At 37.9% G+C, this 26,021-nt stretch overlaps 1 protein-coding gene and 1 pseudogene across 1 annotated transcript; both read right to left on the reverse strand.

Annotated features, from left to right (window-relative positions):
• Positions 1 to 6,331: 6,331 nt before the first annotated feature.
• LOC133756445 (olfactory receptor 2B11-like) lies at positions 6,332 to 7,282 on the reverse strand. Its single transcript, XM_062187130.1, has one exon. The coding sequence runs from the start codon at positions 7,280 to 7,282 to the stop codon at positions 6,332 to 6,334; it is 951 nt and encodes a 316-aa protein (XP_062043114.1).
• Positions 7,283 to 18,480: 11,198 nt separating this feature from the next.
• On the reverse strand, positions 18,481 to 19,030 carry LOC133756446 (histone RNA hairpin-binding protein-like; annotated as a pseudogene).
• Between the last annotated feature and the right edge of the window lie 6,991 nt (positions 19,031 to 26,021).

A 26,021-nucleotide genomic window follows, 5' to 3' on the forward strand; every position in this document is an offset into this window, starting at 1 on the left:
TTCCCTCCTATCTGCAATCATCCCATCTCCCACTCCCTCTCCCATCCCATTCTTCATCAAGATTCACTTTGAATTATATTTATATACAGAAGATCAACTTAGTATATACTAATTAAAGATGTCAACAGACTGCACCCACACAAAGTACAGAGTACTGTTTGATTAGTAGCTGTACCATTAATTCACATAGTACTTTATCTAATCATCAGTTGATGGGCCATCTGGGTTGATTTCTTATCTTAGCTATTGGGAATCAAGCTGCAATGAACTTAAAGGAAGAACTAGTCAATGTCCAGAAGGGGCATGCAATTTAAAAAGTTGTGTCAGGGGCAGACACTGTGACGTAGAAGGTTAAGCCTCCACCTGCAGTTCTGGCATCCCATATGGCCGCCGGCTGTGTCCTGGCTGTTCCTCTTGCAATACAACTTTCCCTCTCTCTGTAACTTTGCCTCTCAAATAAACTTTAAAAAATCTAAAAAAATTAAAAGTTGCATCAGTGAATCTTCCCTTCAGTATATCTTCCTTCTCTCAGGAACTTTCACTCCTCAAGTCCTGGCTACTTTGGCATCTGATTCCTCCAAACATTCAACAAAACATAACATTTCATAACTTTGTTAAATTGTTTCTTCTTCTGTAATTTATCCATATTTTATAAATATTTTATTGGGAGGGCCAGTTTGATATGTTAACCTATTGTCCAACCGTGTCTTTGGAATTATTTAAGATGCTACCTTGAATTTTAGAATTCAGAAAGTTCACAAGGATTTGTACAAGTTATACTTCTCCTATGTTAACTGTTGGTTTAGCTTGGTGAGTCTTATTAACCTATAGTTCTGAGCAATCATTCATATTGTGGGTATATTTTCCTATTATTTCCTTAATTATTACTCACCTATATATTTCTTTTAATAAAGCTACCACATTTGGTTTGGTGTATTCTCTAAATCTTACATTTTCTTTCAATTTCCCATATTTTTCTTGGTTTACTTCGTTTTGAAGTATTTTTTTATATTCACTTGGCCAAACAATAATTCATCTAACAATAGTAACTACTCAGTTGTCAGTTTCTCTGTAGTGTATTTTAGCTTTAGAAAAATATTTTTGAAAATTTATTGTGCATAAATGAACAGTTCACTATTGATTGCAATACTTATGTGACTTTCATTTAACATCTATTTCCAAGGAAACCATTTTTTCTATATGTTTACTTTGGTCGTGTTGCTCTTGTGTTAGCATTTGTTAAAATTTGTGACCTTAGTCTTTTCCTTCTGGGTGTGTATCTCTCTTTTTTTTAAGCTTGGAAAATCTCTAATTCTTCATCTTGAGGCAGTAGACAGCTAAGGTTTATTGGGGGAGCTGAGAAAAACAAATTCCAAAATCTCTCACTATCAGTCTGTTTCTCTTTTTTTTTTTCAGCCTCTTCCTCCCTACCCTTATCCTTGAACTTGAGAGAAGGGTTATAAGGGAAGCTGACACAAACAAATTCCAAAATTGTCTCATTGACTCTTTCTCTGCATCTCTCCCTTGCCTTATGCTTAACACTGAGGAAGGCAACAGAGAAGGGGAAATTGAAGTTGAGGAAAAAAATCACAAGTTTAAAAAGTAACAAGCTTGAAAAGCCTTCACGTTAAAGTTGTGGGTATTGGTATGATAATGGCCAGATGGCCTACACATCAGATAGATAATCTCAGAAACTCACCAAGGGTACCTCATCCAATACCTGCCCACCTATGTAAGATGTAATTAGCAGTGCCTAAGGAGCCTCAGGCTCTGATCTGATGGTCTGCTCCTTGACTCTTAAGAAGTGTACTTTCTTTCCTATAATAAACTGCTATAACTCTAGTTCATTTGAGCCTTGTCCAATTAATTGTATAAGGTTCAAAAGAACCTAGTCCACACCTTTCTACTCTCCACTGCAATACTATATCTTTGGGAGAAGTTGTCTTCAATTCTCATTTTGGGTCATATTTTCACCATTAATCAGATCCTATCTTCCATCTCTAGTGTATACCTCAAAATCTTGTCAGTGTTATAGCTCTCACTAACTTTGAATGCCCCTCAAAATTAACTGAAAGGGTGTTTCAAAATAGTTTTCCATATGAAGTTTCTCAGGAATCTGGTCCAATGAGTCTGCAGTGGAATCAAATTTGTGATTTTTTTTAACTTTTATTTAGTAAATATAAATTTCCAAAGTACAGTTTATGGATTACAATGGCTTCCTCCCCATAACTTCCCTCCCACCCACAACCCTCCCAACTCCTATTTCCTCTCCCATTCCATTCATATCAAGATTCAATTTCAATTCTCTTTATATACAGAAGATCAATTTAGTATATATTAAGTAAAGATTTCATCAGTTCGCACCCACGCAGAACATAGTGTTAAATACTGTTGGAGTACTAATTATAGCATTAATTCACATTGAACAACACATTAAGGACAAAGATTCTACATTATATATACATAAATGATATATATAATATACATATACATTTATATTTGTATATTATTATATCATCAATATATATAAGTACACAGTGACTCCTGTTGTTGACTTAATAATTTGACACTCTTGTTTATGGCATCAGTAATCTCCCTAGGTTCTAGTCATGAGTTGCCAAGGCTATGGAATCCTTTTGAGTTCTCCAACTTCAATCTTATTTAGACAAGGTCATAGTCAAAGTGGAGGTTCACTCCTCTCTTCAGAGAAAGGTACCTTCTTTTTTTGATGGCCAGTTATTTCTACTGGGATCTCACTCTCAGAGATCTCCAAGTGATCAATATCAGTTCACAATTGATCATACTGATAGGTCTAAGAATCAAAGGGATCACACAAACAAGACTAGTGTCTGCTAATACTAACTGATAGAATCAAAAAGGGAGAGAACGATCCAACATGGGAAGTGGGATACACAGCAGACTCATAGAATGGCAGATGTCTTAAACAGCACTCTGGCCTCAGAATCAGCCCTTATGGCATTTGGATCTGGCTGAAGAATCCATGAGAGTATTTTAGGCATGGAAAGACAAGACACTCTGGCAAAAAAAAAAATGTGATTTTTAAAAAACCTGATAAGGATCCTAATGTAAATAAGAGGCTAAGGAGATGCTAGTGCAAATTAGAGCAGGTATGACAGAACTGCCTACACATGAGAAAACTTGTCACCTTTTAAGCATGGATTTTAGAAATATTTTAGTAGGTTCACTGAGAAACAGTTCATATACATTTGGATATTAATATTTATAAATTTCATCAAAATTATGATTTTGTCATTTTGTTCATTATTATTTGTTACATGTTTAAGAGCTAGGATTTAGAGACAGTATAATCAGTAAAGAAAGAAACTTATTCTATTTATTTTAATATTTAAAGTACAATAACTAAGTTACCTCCTGAGTGGTAGCTGCTATCATATTTATACCATAATTAAAATGTAATAATCTAATGAAGCTTAAACTTGAAGATTTTGAACAACTGACTTCAAAAACTGTATCTTGAAATAGTAAATAACTGGCCAATGCCGTGGCTCACTAGGCTAATCCTGCACCTGCGGCACCGGCACACAGGGTTCTAGTCCCTGTCAGTGCGCTGGATTCTGTCCCAGTTGCTCCTCTTTCTGTCTAGCTCTCTGCTGTGGCCTGGGAAGGCAGTGAAGGATGGCCCAAGTGCTTGGGCCCTGCACCCGCATGGGAGACCAGGAGGAAGCACCTGGCTCCTGGCTTCGGATCTGCGCAGCACGCTGGCCGTAGCAGCCATTTGGGAGGTGAACCAACGGAAGGAAGACTTTTCTCTCTGTCTCTCTCTCTCACTGTATAACTCTGCCTGTCTTCTGTAAAAAAATGGTTAATAACCAAGATTTCATATTTCTGGGAAAACATAATAGAACCTTTTTTAAAATTTATATATTTACTTGAAAGTCAGTTACAGAGAGGCTAGAGAGAGGGAGAGAGAGAGAGATAGTCAATCTTTCATCCATTAGTTCACTCCCCAAATGGCCTCAATAGCCAGAGCTGAGCCTATCCAAAGCCAGGAACCAGTAGCTTCTTCCACATCTCCCATGTGGTACAGAGGCCCAAGGATTTGAACCATCATCTACTGCTTTCCCAGGCCATAGCAGAGATCTGGATCAGAAGTAAAGCAACTCGGAATCAAACCAGCACCCATATGGAATGCTGGCACTGTAGGCAGTGGCTTTACCCACTACTCCACAGTCCTAGCCCTGACATATTAGAACTATTACAGGGAGTTTTCTCTCAATCATGTACAAATCTTTAATAAGAGAATGTTTATTCATTCAAAACAAAAGTAGAATTTTCTACTATAATTTAGCTCATCTTCTTCCTCTGTTACAGTTCTAAGATTCACTGTCTTCTAGTGAGTTATTTCAAAAATTGTGGTGTTTACTTTTCTGCTCAAAACTAAGCTAATAAAATCAGAAACAAATATTTGGGAAGTATTATATTAGCCATGGTTTTATAGTTTGCTCTGGAGTTCTCAAACATTAAATGTTATTTTTTCCAGAATTCCAAGAATAATACATGGCTGTTCTCAAATTTGTTTGAATATAGATTACTTTTCTAAACTACTCTTCTTCATACCTACCAGAATATTACAAGAGATAATTAGAGAAAAAGTGCCTTAAATTTAATTATTTTTATTAAATTCCTCATTTAGTACTGGACAAAATTTTGCATAATTCTGTAATAGAGATTTTAACAGTAGTAGGTAATATTAGGTAACACTTTTCATTCAATCATTTGTTTAAATATATTCATTGAGAATGTGTTCTGTAGCACTCATTGTGATAACTTCTTGAGTTACCAAATGCGAAAAAATGGACCGCATTGTCTTTTTGGAGGCAAGAGTGACAATTTAAAGGATTGTGAAGTTTCAAGTGTGATTGGTACTATGGAGGAAGGATACAGAGTAAAACTAACAGACCTTATTTTTAGACCTGAACAGATGTGCCTGTGCCAGAGTATTAGTCTACCTTCAAAGGAATGATTTTTCCTTGTCTCCAATAGTAGTATTCATCCACTCAAGTATACAAAGGGAAGTTTATAGCAATACAGAACAAATTGAAGATTGAAATCATTTACTATAATTGATTTTCAATTAATAGAGTTGAGTATATCTTTATACCAGAGGCTTGCAAACTGTGAATCAGTAGATTATCTTCTTGGCATTAAGTGGACAGTGCAGGTACACATATGAGGGGTAGGTATATGAAGACCACACAAATTTTGTTGTTAGAAAAACATATTTGCATTAAGCATGAGTTGAAAGATGAGAGTATTATAAGGGCAAGGGGCATAGAATTATAATAAAATGAAAGACTTAGAACATTAAAAGTGTACATCATTGATAAAATCAACATAATAGCCTCTCCCTCTAGACACCACATTATTATCAAATTTTCTACTTTTTCACTTATATCTCAGACTTGATGATCTGCTAGACAAGTTATTTTATTTTATATTTTTCTTCATATTATCTTGAATTTTTCCATTTTCCTTCTGCCAACCATGTAATGTTCTGATTCCTTAATGGCTGAACTATTTCATCTTTTGATGATTTATAAAACACTCCAAATTTTCTGATTCTGGGTAGGTTATTTTACCAATAAAGGCTGAATGATTCAATTCTAGAAGCAATGTAGAAGTTTCTAACGATTTTAATCATTAATTTTTCCCATTTGTAACCTAGGACTGCTTCAGTAGGATAGCTTTAAGAGAAGGAAGTCTGTTGAGATTTGTAGAAAAGAGAGTCTTATGGTGTTTTTTAACAGTCTTAGTTTTAAAGGATTAAAGAATATATGCATGAGAGGGTGAGCTAGTAATGCATCTGTACCTGCTGATAATTCATAAGTAGAGTTGACTTCAAACCAAAAATCAATCCCAAAATCATATCCACAATAGTAAGATGGTAAATTTCGGTGTAATCATTTATATTTGTATATTATTTATATATATTTATATATATTCCTCAAAGTAGCAGAGAAAATGGTAGAATTTGACTCTGTCTCAAACTGAGTGAGTCCATCAGTAGGCATTTATTTACTGCCCACTCTTGGGATTACTACAGTGGACTCTGCATCTAAATACAAAGGAACTTAGTGAGTTGATCATCTCTCTCAGGCAAGTTGCAGGCAAATTGAGGATTAAGACTCACACTTGAAATATCTGACAACCTATAACAATATGCACAAAAGCATATAATTGGAATAGGTACTAAATGATCCTAAAAATTTACAAAAGGTTAAAGCAAGAGTTAATTTTAGAACAGGAGACCTGCTGAATTATATGTGGAGAGTGTGGAACACAAATATTTCTATATTTCTTCTGTTCCCCAATGGCACCATGAGATAAGAAGCCTCCTGATTGCCCCTTTCATGTCCTTGTTCCTCAAAGTGTAGATAAAAGGATTAAGCATAGGAGTCACCAAACTGTAGAACAGGGACATGAGTTTGTTCTTGTCCTGTGAGTTGGTAGCAGAGGGTTGTACATACATAATAATTACTGGCCCATAGAAGAGGGACACAACAAAAACATGAGAACCACATGTGTTAAAGGCTTTCTTCTTTCCTTCTAAGGACCGAATCCTGAGCACAGTAGCTACAATGAACCCATAGGAGACGAGGATAAGTGACAAGGGAACTAGGGAGTAGAGTGTTCCCACAGTGGTGAGCATAGCCACATTGAATGTGGTGTCAACACATGACATCTTGATCATCACTGGGACTTCACAAAGAAAGTTGTCTACCTTGTTATTACCACAAAGTGGAAGCTGAACAGTGAGAGATGATTGAAGTAAGGAGTTAGCTAAACCACTTAGCCATGCCATGGCCACAAGGAGGATGCAAAGTCGCTTATTCATGACAGCTGGGTACCTCAAGGGCTTGCAGATGGCTAGGTAACGATCCAAGGACATAACAGCTAAGAGGATACATTCAGTAGCCCCCAGGAAATGAAACATATAAAACTGGATCACACATCCCCCATAACTGATAGATTTATCTGGACCCCAAAGGTTCAACAGGAGCTGAGGGACGGTAGTTGTGGTAAAGCACAGGTCCAGGAAAGAGAGGTTAGAAAGGAAGAAATACATAGGGCTATCAAGATGAGGATCTATCCTAGATACCACAATAATAGAGATATTGCCCAACAGTGTGAACACATAAGCAAGGAGCACCATCATGAAGAGGGGCATTTCCAACCATGGGTGGTCAGAGAAACCCAAGAGAATGAAGATCTTTGGAGAACTTGCATTTCCAGGATTCATTGTTGTTGTTTCCCTTGTTGGTAGATTCAAGAAAAAAGTGAAGATTTGTATATCAGTATTGAGTTTCTCTGATGCTTAATCTATTTATTTAAATAAAATTCAGTGAGTTACTAAGATATTTTATTTGCCACATAACTCTAGTAATATGATTGAAAACTTGCAGATATGAAAAATATGAGTTTAAATACCAAAACAACTCATCATTTCTATACCTACTTTATAAGAAAGACTAACAAAACTAGAGGCTTTATCTAAGAAATTCAATATAGTTAATTTTTATAGAGTATACTTTAAGTAACAGTCTCACAGTTAAATTTATACTAGAAAATTACTGAATGGAAGGAATAACTAGGAATAATTGATTTAAAGAGTACTCAAGAGCTATCCATGTTGACTTACCATGTGTGTAAAGTTCTCTCATCCATAATCCACCAGTCTTGGCCATGTTCCTGTTAGATTTATCAGTTGATTTAGGTGAGTTCAGAACTCACTGTGCTACATAGGGCTTGTTCTAATTTGCATAGAAACACCATATATTGCTATTTCTTAAGTCTACTCCCCAAACCCCAGAATGACTTTTGCAAAGATAAAATTTGCATCATAAAAGGAAGCACTAAGCTGAAAAAGAAATTATCCTTTCAATAGGCTCATTTCTTGAAAAACAAGAAATAACAATTGATTGCACAGCCTAGTGATGAAAGATCATCAGGCTATCAGCATTTATAAACAAAATATGATGTATTTTTCACACTGTAAGTAATAATAATTCATTTTAACAGTTGTATGCTATTTTACTCATTTATTTTATTTATGTTCATTATAAATGTGACATATATATGTACATATATATGACATGAATTATGATGTAAAATGTACTTCCTACTAGAGGTAGTTGTAAAAAGTTTGAAAAACACTGATTTGTAGAAAACAGGAAATGAAATCAGAAAACTTATCTCTACTTCACAGAGATAATTAATACAAATACCTATTAGGCATTGTTTATATTTAGAATCTACCTTACCAATATTGTTGTATTGTGAGACTTAATAAGTCCATATGTATGACCACATTTTCTTAAACAGTATATAATGTTATAACAGATGTTTTCATAAAATATAATATCCTATTGATTATAAGTCTATATTTACCACATAATTTTTCTTCACGCTGTTTCCAAATATGGACAGTATCTTTATGTTCCCATAAGAAGTCTCCAAAGGACTGAATTTCATTCCCTTAATTTCCATAAATCATTCAGGTCACTTGGCTTGAATATAATGTGACTACTTCCAAGATTTTTATGCGAGTACACATTTATTTTAATTAACTGAAATGTCCACTGGGCAAAAAGTAGCCTAAGATTGTTTTTAAAATATGTGTTTCAGACGAGATTGAGCATGTTCAGGGTGAGGGAACGGGAAAGGGGAGGGTTGCAGGTGGGAGGGAAGTTATGGGGGGGGAAGCCATTGTAATCCATAAGCTGTACTTTGGAAATTTATATTCATTAAATAAAAGTTAAAAAAATGTATTTCAATGTTCTAAATTCTAATCACTTTTATTAGTATTGAAAGGTGTCAATTTGTTTACACATTTTTAGTATGCAATTTTGCACAAAGAATACACAATGTGTATATAATTTTGCAGATTTAATCAAGCAAGATTAATAGATCATTTTATCAAGATGAAATACCCACCTTAAATTAGTGTTGATAGTCTAATGTTATATCCCATTTTCTTGCAAAAAAAAAAAAGAGAACACTGGTTTTATTTCTTCCCATTAAATGCAATGTAAATTAAGGATAAGGATTAAATATTAGTCCTGTATTTAGTGGCTTTATGTCTTATCATAGACTCTCAACACTTATGTATTTGATTTGAAGCATCCCAAATATTTGAGTGGCTGATACCTATTTTATCCCACAACAATAGTAAGGAAAGGTTTTCATTTCTTTATAAAGCTGTGAGACTTTTATTCCATACAGACAATAAACCTCAGTGGAAACTTCTTGGCAAGCAGTGTCTCTAGAAATTCCCTTGTGAATAGTCTTTGTTTCACATTCTTGTACCAATAAAAGGAAAGATACATTTTTGCATCTATTATGGAAAATGAATTCAGGTCCAAAAGACTCTTACAGAATGTAGTCTTCCACAACACTTTCATAAAAAATGTCCATGTAGCAGGGCTGGTGGTGTGGCTCAGTGAGCTAGGCTTCTGTATGCAGCATTGACAACACATACGGGAACATTTCATGTCTTGGCTGCTTCTCTTCCAATCCAGCTCTTTGTTATGGCCTGAGAAAGCAATAGAAGATGACCCAAGTGCTTGGGTCCCTGCAACTGCTCCTGACTCTTGACTGTGGATTGGCCCAGCTCCAGTCATTGTGGCCATTCTGGGAGTGAAGCAGAAGCTGGAGGATCTCTCTCTTTCTCTCTCTCTGTAACTCTGCCTCTCAAATAAATAAGTAAAATATTTAATAAATGTCCATCTATCACCAGAGGAAAACAGGGACAATTATTCTATTTTAATTCTTTTTAACTTTTATTTAATGAATATAAATTTGCAAAGTACAGCTTATGGATTACAATGGCTCCCTCCCATAACTTCCCTCCCACCCGCAACCCTCCCCTTTCCCACTCCCTCTCCCCTTCCATTCACATCAAGATTCATTTTCAATTCTCTTTATATACAGAAGATCAGTTTAGTATATATTAAGTAAAGATTTCAACAGCTTGCCCCAACATAGCAACACAAAGTGAAAAAATACTGTTGGAGTACTAGTTATAGCATTAAATAACAGTGTACAGCACATTAAAGACAGAGATCCTACATGATATTTTTAAAAATTAATTAATTTCCTATGCAATTTCCAATTTAACACCAGGTTTTTTTTTCATTTTCAGTTATCTTTATATACAGAAGATCAATTCAGTATATACTAAGTAAGGTTTCATCCGTTTGCACCCACACAGAAATACAAAGTGTAAAAATACTGTTTTAGTACTAGTTATAGCATCACTTCACATTATACAACACATTAAGGACAGATCCCACATGAGATGTAAGTACACAGTGACTCCTGTTGTTGACTTAACAATTTGACACTCTTGTTTATGGCGTCAGTAATCTCCTAGGCTCTAGTCATGAGTTGCCAAGGCTATGGAAGCCTTTAAGGTTCGCCGACTTTGATCTTATTCCGATAGGGTCACAGTCAAAGTGGAAAGATTTATTTATTTATTTGAAAGAGTTAGAGAGAGGCAGAGGGAGAGAAAGAGGTCTTCCATGCATTGGTTCACTCCTCAAATGGCACCAACAGCCAGGGCAGAGCTGATCTGCAAGTCAGGAACCAGGAACTTCTTCTAAGTCTCACACATGGATGCAAGGCCCCAAGGACTTCAGCCAACTTCCACTGCTTTTCCAGGGCATAGCAGAGAGCTGGATCTGAAGTGGAGCAGGCAGGACATGAACTGATGTTCATATGGGATAATTATTTTTACTATTTTTACTATTTTATTATTTTCAATGTCAGTATCCCATTTTATATTATTTATATTTTATAAGGATATTAACATAGAGATTATCTCTGATACATAAAAATTATACCAATCATTATTCTGCATAGAGGGAAAAGAAGCAGTATCCTTCCCATGTAACTTTTATGGAACCTAAGCAATTTTGTCTTCAAATGTATCTTCCACAATGACATAGCACAATAAAGATTTTTAACAGTCACTATCTTAAGTTCTTCATTTGGCTTAAACATTAAACGCTTGCATAAGTAAATGCTTCCTTTGCTCATTCAGTATTTTTTGGAGTAATCTCTTTTGACAATTACTCTTCTAGAATTTATTTCATTAAAATGTACATATTACCTAAAGTAATTTATTCATTCAGTGCAATTCTTATCAAAATATCATGACGCTCTTTACAGAATGCATTTATGATTGTTATAGCTTCTCGTTGAATTGTTGCCTTTATTAAAGCACAATATCTTTGTCTGTTTTTACACCTTTTGATTTAAAGTCTGTCTTGTAGGAGGATAGCTACTGCTGCTCAATTTTCAGTTTCTGTTTTCCTGGTATATCTTTTTTCAGCTCTTCATTTTCAGTCTCTCTCTCTCTCTCTCTCTCTCTCTCTCTATATATATATATATATATATATATATATATATATATATATATATGTTTTTCATAGGCAGCATATAATGGGGTTTTGGTTTTTAATCCATTCACCCAATCTGCATCTTGTAGCTTGGGAATTTAGACCTTTTATATTCAAGGTTATTACTGGTAGACAAGAACTAATAACTATCATTTTGTTGATTGGCTACTGATTATACATAATCTGCTAGTAAATTTTGTCTGGTCATGTGTTTTCATTATGTTTCCTTCTAATGTAGGACTCCAGATTTTCTTGTAAAGCTGGTCTTATGGTTGTGAATTCTCAAAATTTAGCTTATCTGGGAAATAACTAATTTGTTTTTTTTTCCATACGGATATTCAAATTTTCTTTTTTTTAATTTTTTTAACTTTTATTTAATCAATATAAATTTCCAGTGTGTAGCATATGGATTACAATGGCTTCCCCCTCCCATAACTTCCCTCCCACCCGCAACCCTCCCCTTTCCCACTCCCTCTCACCTTCCATTCACATCAAGATGCATTTTCAATTCTCTTTATATACAGAAGATCAATTTAGTATATATTAAGTCAAGATTTCAACAGTTTGCACCCACATAGAAACACAAAGTGAAACATACTGTTTGAGTACTAGTTATAGCATTAAATCACAATGTACAGCACATTAAGGACAGAGATCCCACATGAGGAGCAAGTGCACAGTGACTCCTGTTGTTGACCCAACAAATTGACACTCTAGTTTATGGTGCCAGTAACCACCCTAGGCTGTCATCATGAGTTGCCAAGGCTATGGAAGCCTTCCATGTTTGCCGACTCTGATCATATTTAGACAAGGTCATAAAAGACAGGGTGAGATAGTAACCAATGATCCTAAGAGTGGCATTTACCAGGTTGGAACAATTATACAGCATTAAGTGGGGAAGAGGACCATCAGTACACACAGGTTGGGAGTAGAGCCATGGGTGGTAGAGTAGAGGTTATGATTACGAAGGAATGAGGCCCAAGTGTGCTAGACAGGGTCTAGAGCAATGGACAGAGTCATTATTAGAGGAGCTAAGAAAGGTGCTGTCCAAGCTACAATTAAGTTTTCTGATTGAGAGGCAAACAGAACCTCACAGAAGGGGCTTGATAACAATCGGTTGGGCATTTGGCCTTGTAAGTTAAGAGGCCCAGACCTGTCTATCTCTTCCCATGGGGTATATCCTAAGGGAGGTGTGAACCTCCGAGGGGAAGGCACTCTGTTGACTTTCATTACTTAGCTGGCCTGGGAGGAGAGCTGGCCAGGTAAAGGCAAGTGGCATCTCTAACAAGAAATTTACAGTTCTGCCTGCAATGTTGCTGAACCTACTTGACCATCCCCTCAGCTGCAGTGGTCACTTTGGAAGTTGGGCTGAGTGAAGGGCTTTTCAGCTTAGAGCCAATAAGATCTGTGGCTCTGACCTGGGCATCCTTCGGCTCCAGGGCAGGTGCATTTCTAGTGATCCAACTCTTGGCAGAGCTGCCAGGGCTCTCACAAGTTGACTTCTGCTGAAGCCCAGGCTTACCACATTGAAAGCCACTGCAGTGGACTGGCCTGTTGGGTCTCCTTGAGGGCAGATCACTGTACAGATCAGCCATTAATAGGCCTGCCACCCATTGCTTCTAATGCCTAGCTTTCTTTTCCCCCTGGATTTTGTTAAAGCAGACCAGAGGATGCAAGTCAAGGGAGTGCCCAAGTCCCATCTCTAATCTTCGGTGGCCTGAACTACAAGTCTATAGTCACAGGCATGCTCTATAGTAGTTTTTCTAAGGTAGACAATGCCCATGAGGAAAATTATATTCTCACTTTAAAACTTTCTTTCCCTTTGGTCTGAAAGGGAGGTTATTTCTGCTTACTGTATACTTCGCTGATGGCGAAGTGAATCTAGCTATGAGATTATTATTTAAGTTCTTATTTTGGTTATGCTATTACAGAAAAATGTTAGTTATCTCTTTTATAAGGTCTAAAGATTAAATTGTGCATCCTACAGATTCCTTTATAATAGAATAAGTTTCCTACCTTGAGGAGAATAGAGAAATGAAAGAACAAGTTGGGGTTAGAATAGAGAAATGAGGGAGCAAGTCCTAGATTGCTTGCTGATAATAGCAATATTACAGGAGTACTTAGCAAACAGTTTCAACCATTAGATACCAACTTAAGAAAACATTTACCAGAAGGTCCAGTGCCTTCTATAAATTTTAAGAATCATGTATTTGGAAACACCTCTTAAATATCTAACATGGTGTAGTTTGTTTAACCAGTAAACTTAAGCACAACCATATAAAATGTTTTTAGTTTCTTTCTACCAACAAGTTTAAAACATATGATGCAGAGATTCAGGTCACACTAATTAAAATGTATCTTTGATTAATTTTAGCAGCTTAAATTTATGGACAATCTTATCTATAAGCCAATTAAAATAAAACTCTTAATAAAATTTTCCCATGTGGACATACAATATATACACACATATAACATAGCATAATAGACCAATATAGCAATTTTAATAATAGCTTTTAAAATCTTTAACTCTTTTTGTAGATTGCCAATTGATTTGAATTGCTTTTTGTTTTTAGTAACCTCAGTTAACCATACTTTCTCTCAGTTGGTACTGTTAATACATTATTGGCTTCATCTATTTACAGAGCCATCCCAAAGTACTGTATACAATAGGAGTGGCTGGAAAAAGTCCATAGGAACCTATAGGAGGACAGCTAAACACAGAACCAACAACGCTTTAGTTTTATGCGCAGCAAATCATATATAACTGTGGATGACAAAACACTAAGTTGCCATGTTTAAAAATATAAACTCATCAACAAACAAGAGGCACTTGCTTACTTCACAGTATTTTTGAAAGCACCTGTAGGATTTTACATGCATTTAACCCTTTAGGCCTCTGGGGCTTTCTCATTAAGATAACTATCATGTCTAGTAACACAAGATCATTAGACTTTTTAATTCTCAAACATTTGTATTAATAGCATTTTCCATTATGGAAACTTAAAATTTGGTACCACGTCACATCTTGACAGTACTTCTAATATAATCCAAATAGCCTGATTAGTTGGTGTCTCTATAAGATGAGGGACATAGGTCCTTCGATTTTTTTCAGTTGGGCCCAAACTGGAAAAACCAGAGTCCAGGATTTACTGGAAATTTTAGCGACCAGATTGTTTGAAACTTTGATTTTTTGAATGCCTGTCAAGAATGCCAAGAAGGCTCAAAATCAAAATACCTGGTTGAAATAAGATTCCTTAAAATCATGACATAACATAGACCAAATTTGATCATTGTTACAAGGTGATTATTCAAGTCTTTGAAAATAAGCACATGTTTAAATAATCCATAGCTCTTAATAAAAATTCAGCTGTTTTTGAACAATTAGAATTTAACAGACATCAAGAGAACATAATAGATTACTTTAACACATTGCTTTAACAGAGCATCAGAGTTTAATTCTATGTCAAAGAGAAATTGAGCTTCCTGTGATCTTTTGCTGTGAGGTTTCCTTCCTTTACCTTCTTTCATATTGGTGACCATGTTTCTGTGTTTCTGTGTGTAACACATCTTTAAGCATCTTTTGCAGGGCAGGATGAGTGGCAACAAATTCTTTCAGTTTCTGTTTGCTATGAAAAGTCTTAATTTCACCTTCATTCACAAATGAGAGCTTTGCAGGATATAATATTCTGGGCTGGCAGTTTTTCTCTCTTAGTACCTGGGCTATATTTCACCATTCCCTCTAGCTTGTAGGGTTTCTGAAGAGAAGTCAGCTGTGAGTCTAATTGGAGATCCTCTGAGAGTAATCTGACAATCCTCTTGCACATTTTAGAATCTTTTCTTTATGTTTCACTGTGGTGAGTTTGATTACAACATGTCGTGGTGAGGATCAATTTTGTTCATGTTTATTAGGGGTTCTATAAGCTTCCTGTACTAAGATGCCACTTTCCTTCTCCAAACCTGGGAAATTTTCTGCTAGTATCTCACTGAAAATGCCTTCTAATCCTTTCTCCCTCTCCATGCCTTCAGGAACTCCTAGAACCCGAATGTTGGGTTTTTTAATAGTATCCTGTCGATTCCCAACAATATTTTTTTAGATTTTTAATTTCTTCTTCTTTTCTTAGGTTTGCCTTTTTCCTTTCCTGTTCTCTGTCTTCTAAGTCTGATATTCTCTCTTCTGCTTCACCCATTCTGGTTTTTTATTTATTTTTTTATTTTTGACAGCAGAGTGGACAGTGAGAGAGAGAGACAGAGAGAAAGGTCTTCCTTTTGCCGTTGGTTCACCCTCCAATGGCTGCTGCGGTAGGTGCACTGCAGCTGGTGCACCGCGCTGATCCGATGGCAGGAGCCAGGTGCTTATCCTGGTCTCCCATGGGGTGCAGGGCCCAAGGACTTGGGCCATCCTCCACTGCACTCCCTGGCCACAGCAGAGAGCTGGCCTGGAAGAGCGGCAACAGGGACAGGATCAGTGCCCCGACCGGGACTAGAACCCGGTGTGCTGGCGCTGCAAGGCAGATGATTAGCCTAGTGAGCCACGGCGCCGGCCACCCATTCTGTTTTTAAGGCTCTCTAATGTATTTGTCATTTGATCTATTGAATTCTTCATTTCATTATGATTTCTCATCACTACCACAGTTTCTTGTTCTACTAGTTGTTTCATTTCATTTTGATTCCTCCTTAATATTTCATTTTCACGAGAGAGATTATCTTTCTTGTCCATTAAGGATTTCTGTAGTTCAAGAATTTGTTTTTGAGAACTTCTTAATGTTCTTATCAATTTTTGAGATCCATTTCTTGCATTTCTTCGATCTCATCATCTTCATAATCTTGAATTGGGGTGTCTTTTTCATTTGGGGGCATCATAGTGTCTTCCTTGTTCTTGTTACCTCGGTTTTTGCATTTGTTGTTTGGCATGTTGGAGATATTTGTTTTCTTCACTGTGGTGTTTTTTCTTGTTACACTATGGCTCTATATTAAGTGGACTGTCTGCTTTCGGTGGAGCCTTAGAGGCTTGAGATGAGTGTGGCCTGAGAGCCTCTGTTTGGTTCCTCAGGGTTGAGGGTGTGTCAAAGATGACACTCTCAGGTTAGGTGTGGTAAATCTCTTTCTTTCTTTTTTTTTTGATTCAAAAGGGAAGTAATTCCGCACAGCTTAACGTAATTGGAGGTAGTTAGCAGGCAAATGATATATCCACAGGAGCCAGAGATCAGAAGCTCTTTCCCAAGGACCACACAGGGAATCTCTGCTGCCCTCGGTGTGGGCTCCAATTCTCCTGCAGTCTCCCACTGGGTTGCCAAATTAGATCCTAATCTCCTGTTATTTCACCCCTCCCCCCAGAGTCAGGTTTTTCTGCTAGGCTCAGGGCCGGTGCAGACCTGAGGTTGCCCTACTTATGACGTATGTCCAAAATGGCGCCTGCTCTTTGTCTTGCTCGCCTTTGAGGGGTGAGCGGAGAGAGAGAAACTCGTGTCCGTATCAGTCACTTTTTTTTCCCTCTCTCTCTTCTAGTTAGCCTGGTGAACTTTTCCCCACGGAGTTTCAAGCCTCGTTCTCTCTAGTCTCCTCTTTCCACTTGCCTGCTGGTGTCTCGGGCTATTGAGGTTCAGCTCACCTCGTGTTCCAGCGCTGGTGTGTTGATTCCTCCGCTGGTGTCCCGAACTTGGGCTCCCACGCTCTCCACGCAGGTCCACTGTGAATCACTAGTTCTGGAAGAGTTTCCTCTGCTGTTTGCTCCCCTACTCTTCCTTGACCCTGCAGTATCTCCACTTTTATTAAACTGTGTCTTCCCTCACTATCAGTGTGCTCCCTTCCTATTCCGCCACCTTGCCCGGAAATAACTAATTTCTGTTTCACTTCTAAAGGTTGGCTTCCTGGATATGATACTCTTGATTTGTGGTGTTTTTTTTTTCTTTTAATAGATTGAATATATCACCTTACTTTTTTTGGCCTGTAAGGTTTCTGTTGAGAAGTCTGTTGTTAGTATAACTGGTTTTCCTTCATACGTACCTTGTTGCTTTTCTTCTACTGTCTTTAGGGTTCTCTCCTTGTGCTTTACTGCAGGGTCTTATTCCTCCCAAATGAAGATGGACTGAGTCCGAGGAAAGGTAAGTGTGCCGCTCGTCCATTTCCCAGCCTCCCAATCCCAGAGAGTCAGATACAGCAGAGTGTCAAGTCAAGCAAGAACTCATTTATTGTGTATGTAGCAAAGCCTTTTAAAACACAAGACTGCAGGATTATTGGGGCAGGGAATAAGGACCAACCAATTACTTAAAGGGCCATTTTACGGAGCGATTTTTTATAGGACCAGCCATATGTCTGTAAACTCGTCATCAGTTGCCGTTACCTCCCCTGATACTGCGTGGCCAATCAGCTTTGTTGGTAAACAACTTTGGGTACCGTCCACCTTACTTCCTTTGGGCGCCATCTTTTTTTTTTTTTTTTTTGCAACAAAGCCTCTTTTATTTTTGCAATATCATTCCATACAAAAGCAATAGAAACATAACAGTCTTAACAGGAAGTTTACAATTGAACATCTGAACAGAAAATCTGTACACATTATCATTTACAGAAACTTTACAAGGTCAACTAACTGATTGTAAAGGAAAGTTCTACGTCCCTCTACTGCCTTAACTCTCAGAGTATCAGGACCAAGAGCTGGCTGAGCACCATGTACCAGTACCCGAGCACTGTATACAAGTACCAAGTTAAGACTGCAGCTCATACAAACCCGCCGACCACACAGCTCCCCCGAGCACCTGCTCCTCAGGCCTGGACGTGGGGCACTCATGACACATGGTAACAAGGAGATGCTCACAGTGTCTGCACTGCCAGATACCAGGGTGGACAGCTGGCTCTCGGCTGGTCCTGTAAACACAGCAACACCCCCTGCCTCCCACCCGCCCAATGGGCAGCAGCCACAGTCTATAGCAGTGGACACCAGTGAACCCACACTCGCCAGTTCAGCTTGGAGGAGAGCAGAAACTAAGCAATTACATTTGAGACAAGACTGCTTCAAGTTCAACCTCCCAGGATTTAGCTCCACTTACAACTTAAAACATGCAGAACACACTATAGATACAATTAATGTTTTTTTAAGAAAAGCTGCAGGTGTCAGCACCTCTTTAACGTAGCAGTCGTAGGCGATCATGTTCTTCCCATAGTTGATCTGCTTCTATATCCTCATGAGGACGCTCTCATCTGTTTCTAGGTCGGCCAGCACCGTGGACACGGATTTCTTCGAGTCAAATCCCTCGTTGGACAACTTTCTCTCTCTTCCAAAGTCATTTATGAGGAGTTTCCTCTTATATCTTGCCATCTCTTTGTTGACTCTGGTCCCAGTTTCATCCTCTTCTACTGTGTCTGCCCAGTCCAAGCATCTAGGGTGGGGTTTGGGGCCTTCAGGGGTAGTAAAGGTCGGGTCTGCGGTTGGTGGCCTGGCACTCACCCTCGTGGGCGTCCTCGGGCCTCCAGCGCCTCCTGTCAGCTCTGCACTTCCGTCAGAGGCTCCACCTTGCAGGGGACTGTGGGCTGGCGCCTCTATCACAAAGGCTGCCACTGAAGTACCTGGGGGGCGTTCACAGCTGGCAGGCCATGGCAGCAGCGGGCGGGCGACCCACAGGGCAGCTGTGGCAGGGATAGCGCGGCCTGGGATCTCCTGGCAGCGGCACTGACAGACTGGGCGCCATCTTTGAATTGCCTCCTGTGCCTAATTTCCCCACACTTTATTTTTGAAAATTTGACTACAATGTTTATGCATTGGAGAACAACATTATTGGTTTGGGCCTTTTTTATTTCCCATATCTGGAGGTCCATGTGTCTTCCAACACCTGGGAAATTTTCTTTTTAAAATTTCTTTATTTATATAAGGGGAACAAATTTCATATATTTCATATATACAGTTTTAAGAGCATAATGATATTTCCCATCTGACCCTCTCTCCCTCCCTCCCTGTGCTCCACCCTTCCTCCTCCTTCCCTTTTTATTTTTTTTAATTTTTACAAATACATACTTTCAATTCACTTTACAATCACAAACACAGACTCCACTATATTAACAGTTCAACAAGTAGTAAGTAGAAAAATCACTGCTCCTCAAGAGTATAGACAAGAGCTATAGATAATAATCAAATCTCAAAATGTCAATTCCACTTATATTCATAACATTTTTGTACTCTCTATATTAGTTGCCACAGATGAGGGAAAGCATGCGTTATCTGTCTTTGTGGGTCTGGCTTATTTTACTAAGCATAATTGTCACCAATTGAATCCACTTTTTTGTAAAAGACAAGAGTTAATTTTACTTTATAGCTGAGTAGTATTTATATAGTATATATTATATATATATATTATATACACTATTATATTATATAGTATATAGTGTGTATATACTATAATTTCTGTATCCAGTCATCCATTGATAGACATCTCAGTTGATTCCATATCTTAGCTATTGTGACGTGAGGTGCTATGTGAGTTGAGGTGTTACAAATATGAGAGTACAGATAATTATTTCATATGCTGACTCCATTCCCTTTGGATAAATTCCCAGGAGTGGAATGATTTGGTCATACAATAGAGCTATTTTAAGATTTCTGAGGAATCTCCATACCATCTTCCATAATAGTTCCAAACATTTACATTCCCATCAACAGTGGATTAGTGTACCTTTTTCCCCAAAACCTTTCCAGCATTTCTTCCTTTTTTGATTTTTGGATGATAGCCATTCTAACAGGGGTGATGTGAAACCTCATTGTGTTTTTTTTGTTTGTTTGTTTGTTTGTTTGTTCATTAGGTTATTTTTTAAAGATTTATTTTATTTATTTGAAAGGTAGAGTTACAGAGTGGCAGAGGCAGAGAGAAAAGTCTTCCATCCGCTGATTCACTCCCCAATTGGCTGCAATGGCTGGAGCTGAGCTGATCAGAAGCCAGGATCCAGGAGCTTCTTCCAGGTCTCCTCCATAGATACAGGGGCCCAAGGATTTTGGGCATCTTACACTGCTTTCCCAGGACATAGCAGAGAGCAGGATAGAAAGTGGAGCAGCTGAGACTCAAACCAGAAACCATATGAGATGCCAGCAAGGCAGGTGGCAGCTTTACTTTCTATGGCACAGCACTGGCCCCTCATTGTGGTTTATGTTTGTATTTCCCTGTTGGATAATAATGCAGAACATATTTTCATGTCTATTGGCCATTAGTATTTCATCCTTTGAAAAGTGCCTGTTAACATCCTTAGTCTATTTGTTTGTTTTGATGTTGTTTAGTTTCTTGAGCTCCTTATGTATCCTGGATATTAATCCCTTATCAGATGTATAGTTCACAGATATCTCCTCTCATTCTGTTAGCTATCTTTTTACTTTGTTGAGGGTTTCCTTTGCTGAGTATAAGCTTCTTAGCTTGATGTAATCACATTTGTCTATTTTTGCGTTGATTGCCTGTGCTTCCAGAATCTTATCCAAGAAGTCTGCCTATGTCAATGTCTTTCAATGTTTCCATATGTTTTCCTCTAACAATGGGATGGTTTTAGGTCTCATATTTAGATCTCTGATCCATTGTGAGTTGGTTTTTCTATAGGGAGCAAGGTACGGGTCTTGTTTCATATTTCTTCACAGACATCTAATTTTTTCTAACACTATTTGTTGAAGAGACTGTCCTTTCTTCATGGAGTGATTTTTCTCTCTTTTCAATTCTTCTCAAACTATTCAAAATTATTTAAATATAGGGAATCCTACAAAACTACTTTTATGAGACCAGCATCAGCTTAATTCTAAAATTCTTTCTTTTCCTCCTTCAGGAATCCCTGTAATGCACACATTTGCTCATTGTACATTCTTCATTATTTTTAGTTTTTTTCTCCTTATTTGGTCTGATGTGGTTATTAAAAATATCATGTCCTCCAGGTCAGAAATTCTTTCCTCCACTTATCTATTCTGCTGTTAAAGCTCTCAATCAATCGTATTTTTTATTTCACTGATTGAAGATTTCATCTGCAAAATTTCTGTTTGGTTCTTCTCTTAATGCTTTCTGTATTCTTAGTTTTTTTGTTCATGTCTCTGATTGATTTCCCTATTTCTTTAAGCTATCTATATTCTCTTGCATCACACTGGTTCCCTTGTGATCATTACTTTGAATTGTATTCCTGACATTTCATAGATTTCCTTCAGATCTGGATCTAATTCTAGAGAACTATTGTGTTCTTTTGAAAATGTCACACTATCTCACTTCTTCATGTTTCCTGTGTCCTTACATAAGGGTCTGCACATCTGGTGCAATAGTCCCTCCTTCTTTATGGAGTAAGTTTTATTGGAGAAGAGTTAATGGTTTAGATGGAAAGTAGGCTATCATTTAACTTTTTGCTTTGGCTTTGATTCTACATGAGCCTAGAAATGTAGCCTCTGAATGACTTCATTTTTTTTGTAAAGGCAGAGTTACGGGGTGGGGGGAGACAGAGTGAGGTATTTCCTATCCACTTATTCACTCCCCAAATGGCCACAACAGCCAGACATGGACTGGTCCAAGACTAGGTGCCAGGAGCTTCATCTGTGTCTCCCACATCACATAGGTACAAGAACCCAAGCACTTGGTGCATCCTCCACTGCTTTCTCAGGCACACTAGTAGGGAACTGGATCAGAAGTGGAGCAGCTGGGACTCAAACTGGAACCCACGTGAGATGCCAGCACTGCAAGCTGTGGCTTTATGCTCTACACCACAGTGCCAGTCCCTCTGAATTCTTTGTTCTAATAATTGTCAGTTGTGTCTGCTACAGTGGTGTAATCTGCTGCAATTCATAGGTGTAGAAGTGTGACTTTGAGGTGAATATGAGCTAGTGTGTGTGTGCATGTGTGTGTGTGTGTATCTTTAATCTCTAGAGAATTCAGTGTCAGTTACACTGGGGATTGTGATGGTGAAAGCCTTGATCTTGGTGCTAAGGGTAACAAAGGAGACTGTCCTGTTGTTCCCTGGAAATCCTGAGTGATGCTGTGTTTGTGGCACTGATATCTGTGGCTCTAGGACTGTGTGATGTGGATAGGCCTTTCCTCAGCTCCTGTTAGGAAGATGCAAATGCTACTGGGCTTATAATACCAAAAACCCTAGTCCTAGGACTGTGGTATATGAATTGAACCTTGATCAGTCCTACAGGGTAACAAAAAGGTATAAAGGAGATTTTTGCAGATATGCATCCAGAGAGGTGGAATACGTGAAGATTCTTCCCTAAGTCCCACCAGGTAGATTCCAGTGTGTCTGAAGAAATTAGTACTGATTTTTACAGTCTTGTTGCTTCAGCATACAGTTGAGCCACTTCCTAGATCTCCCAGGGTGGAGATAGCATCTGGGAGATAGTATCTCCCAGATGTTGGAGATAGCAGTAGCCACTAGTCTAAAGCAGAGCAATACAGATAGAGCACTCCTGATACTAGAACTGAACATGAACTTCTCCAAATTATAATACTGACATCAACTGTACTGATTCCACAAAGCACAGATGAAACTGGGGGTTGCTGGGTTTTGTGCCTGGGGCTCCCAGCACAATGAGGTAGAAGGTACAGAGGGAAATTCCTCAGGTTGGGCCCAGATTCTTTATGGCTAATGCTGTTGCTAGCCTCCAGAAGCTGAGGGGAACCCTGTCTGGATCTCATGGAGTGAATGATTGCAGCCCTGGGGCTTATGTTCAAAACTTTCATAGTTATAGGATGCAGGGGGTCTGTTCTCTGTCCCTAAAGTTGCACCAACTCTGACTCTGATCATTACATGTAGCAATAGAACAGAGTTTAACTACATGACTTCACAGCCAACTAAGTCCCATGTTCTGTAGGGAAGGGGAGGACAGAGGAAGGAAATATGGCTTCCCTTCTTAGATTAGAATGAAGTAGTGACTCAGACCCTAATACACTCCCCAGGCTGAAGTTGAAGTCAGTGGGTGACTGTGAAATTCTGCCTCAGCGAAAACTTCTAGTTTTGCGTGTGCAGCAACTTATTTCCTTGACTTGTGAAGAAGCTGACTCTCAGCCAGTAGCTGGCTGTATCATGTGGCTGGCCTCAGCAGCATGCCTGTCCTCTTTCCTTGCTGTCTCACAGTCTTTTTTCTGTTCTGTCACTTTTCCATTGAAAACTTCTGTCAGACTGTCCCCTGGACATGTGGTCCTTCCTTTGTTGGTTTTTTTTTATATCCTAGTGTGATAGTTTAAATGCATTATAACTTTACTTATGATAAGAACTAGTTTGACCTAATACACTACCTATACTGCACAAAGATATGATCTTTGTTAGGAATATTGAAACATGGAGAACAATTAAAATGAATACAATGACAAGAGAATCAGATACAGAGCCTAAAGAACTTCAGCAATGCAAGAAAATGTGAAATCAAGGTTCCATATAATAATATGAAAATACTCCGAGACATTGGAAGATATTCTATATGTATTGGATAATGCAAGAATGCAGAAATTACGTTGTTAAAATAAGCCTATGGGGCTGACACTGTCGCCTAGCAGGTAAAACCACAGCCTGCAGTTCCAGCATCCCATTTGGGTACTGGTCCAAGTCCTGGCCGCTCTACTTCTTATCCAGCTCTCTACTATGGCCAGGGAAAGCAGTGGAAGATGGCCCAAGTCCTGGGAGATCCAGAGGAAACTCCTGGCTCCTGTCTTTGGATTGGCACAGGTCAGCTGTTGCAGTAATCTGGAGAGTGAACAGGAGGATAGGATGGGAAATCTCTCTCTCTCTCTCTCTCTCTCTCTCTCTCTGCCTCAGCCTCTCTGTAACTCTGCCTTTAAAATAAAATAAATAAATATTTTAAAATGTATTAAAAATAGGCCCATATCATATATGAAGTAATAACAATGCCTGAGCTTGATGGGCTTATATTGGTCACATCTTGGAAAATTTGGATATCAAACTAAAGCAAAACAGTAATATAAAACAGGAATGATCATGTACTGATATAAATTAATAAATGAATAAATAGTAAAAACTCTCTGAATGTAAACTAATAAGTTTGGAAGGCATAATGGAGTTTTAAAATTATTGATAGTTCCCAAAATTAGTGTGTGAAAGTTTGATAAAAGTCAAGATATTTACAAACTTTATGCTATCATCCCACAAATTGTGAGTTAATTTCTAAGGAAAAAATTTTACCTTAACATCATAGAGGCTTGAGCAACTATCTTACTGAAGTGATATAAGTTAATTCATCTGTTTTAAGAAGTCCTATGTGCCTTTCTGAAATCATTTGTTGAGAATGGTTTCTGCCATGGGGAAAATATAAATGACATTTTGGAGATAATAAACAATATCTCTGAATATGTACTGTGAAATATAGTGCTATTTCACTATAAAATGTACAAGTTTTGATAACTATACTGTTTGAAAGAATATTCTATTCAGAGCTATATACTATTTAGTGATAAATAGCTTATCAAAATTTCATCTACATGTATGCATACATTAAATTATATTTATATATGAGTATATATTTATGTATGTGAAAATGGGAAACTAGTAAACAATTTGTGAATCTGGATAAAGAGTATATATATATAATATATATATACTTGCAACTTTATAATTCTTTCAACTTTAGAAATTATACTAAAATAAATTATAAATATAAAGTAAATTATATCAAAATTTAGATGTGGGGGCTGGAGTTGTGGCAAAGTGGGTTAAGCCTCCACCTGAAATCCGGCATCCCCTATGGGTGTCAATTTGAACCCCAGATGCTCCACTTCTGATACATCTCCCTGCTGGTGCACCTTGGTAGCTGCAGAAGTTGACCCAAGTGCTTGGGCCCCTGCAACTATGTAGTAGAATTGGAGGAAGCTCCAGACTCCTGGCTTCAGCCTGGCCCAGCTGCTGGCATTGTACTGGCAAAAAACAGATGTGTAGACCAATGAACAGAATAGAAACTCCAGAAATCCATCCACACATCTACAACTTATTTTTGACAAAGGAACTAAAATCAATCCCTGGAGCAAGAACAGTCTTTTCAACAAATGGTGCTGGGAAAACTGAATATCTACATGCAGAAGTATAAAGCAAGACCACTACTTTATACCTTACACAAAAATTCACTCAAAATGTATCAAAGACCTAAATCCATGACCCAACACCTGAAATTAATAGAGAATAGGGAAACTCCACAAGACATGGCATAGGCAAAGATTTCTTCGCAAAGACCCCAGAAGCACCGATCATCAAAACCAAAATTGACAAATGAGATTACGTCAGGCTGAGAAACTTCTGCACAACACTCAGCAAAGTGAAGAGGCAATCAATAGAACAGGAGAAAATAATTCCAAACTACACAACTGGAAAAGGATTAATGTCCAGAATCTATAAAGAGCTCAAGAAACTCAACAACAATAAAACAATCAAGTAAAGAAATGGACAAAGGTCTTTAACAGTCATTTTTCAAAAGAGGAAATTCAAGTGGCCAAAAGACACATGAAAAAATGCTCAGGATCATTAGACATCGAGGAAATACAAAACAAAATCACAATGTGATTTCACCTCACCCAAGTTAGAATGAGCTTCATATAGGAGTCAACAAAAATAAATGCTGATGAGAATGTGGAGGAAAAGGTA

This window comes from Lepus europaeus, chromosome 3 (assembly GCF_033115175.1).
Source record: "Lepus europaeus isolate LE1 chromosome 3, mLepTim1.pri, whole genome shotgun sequence".
Lineage (NCBI taxonomy): Eukaryota > Metazoa > Chordata > Mammalia > Lagomorpha > Leporidae > Lepus > Lepus europaeus.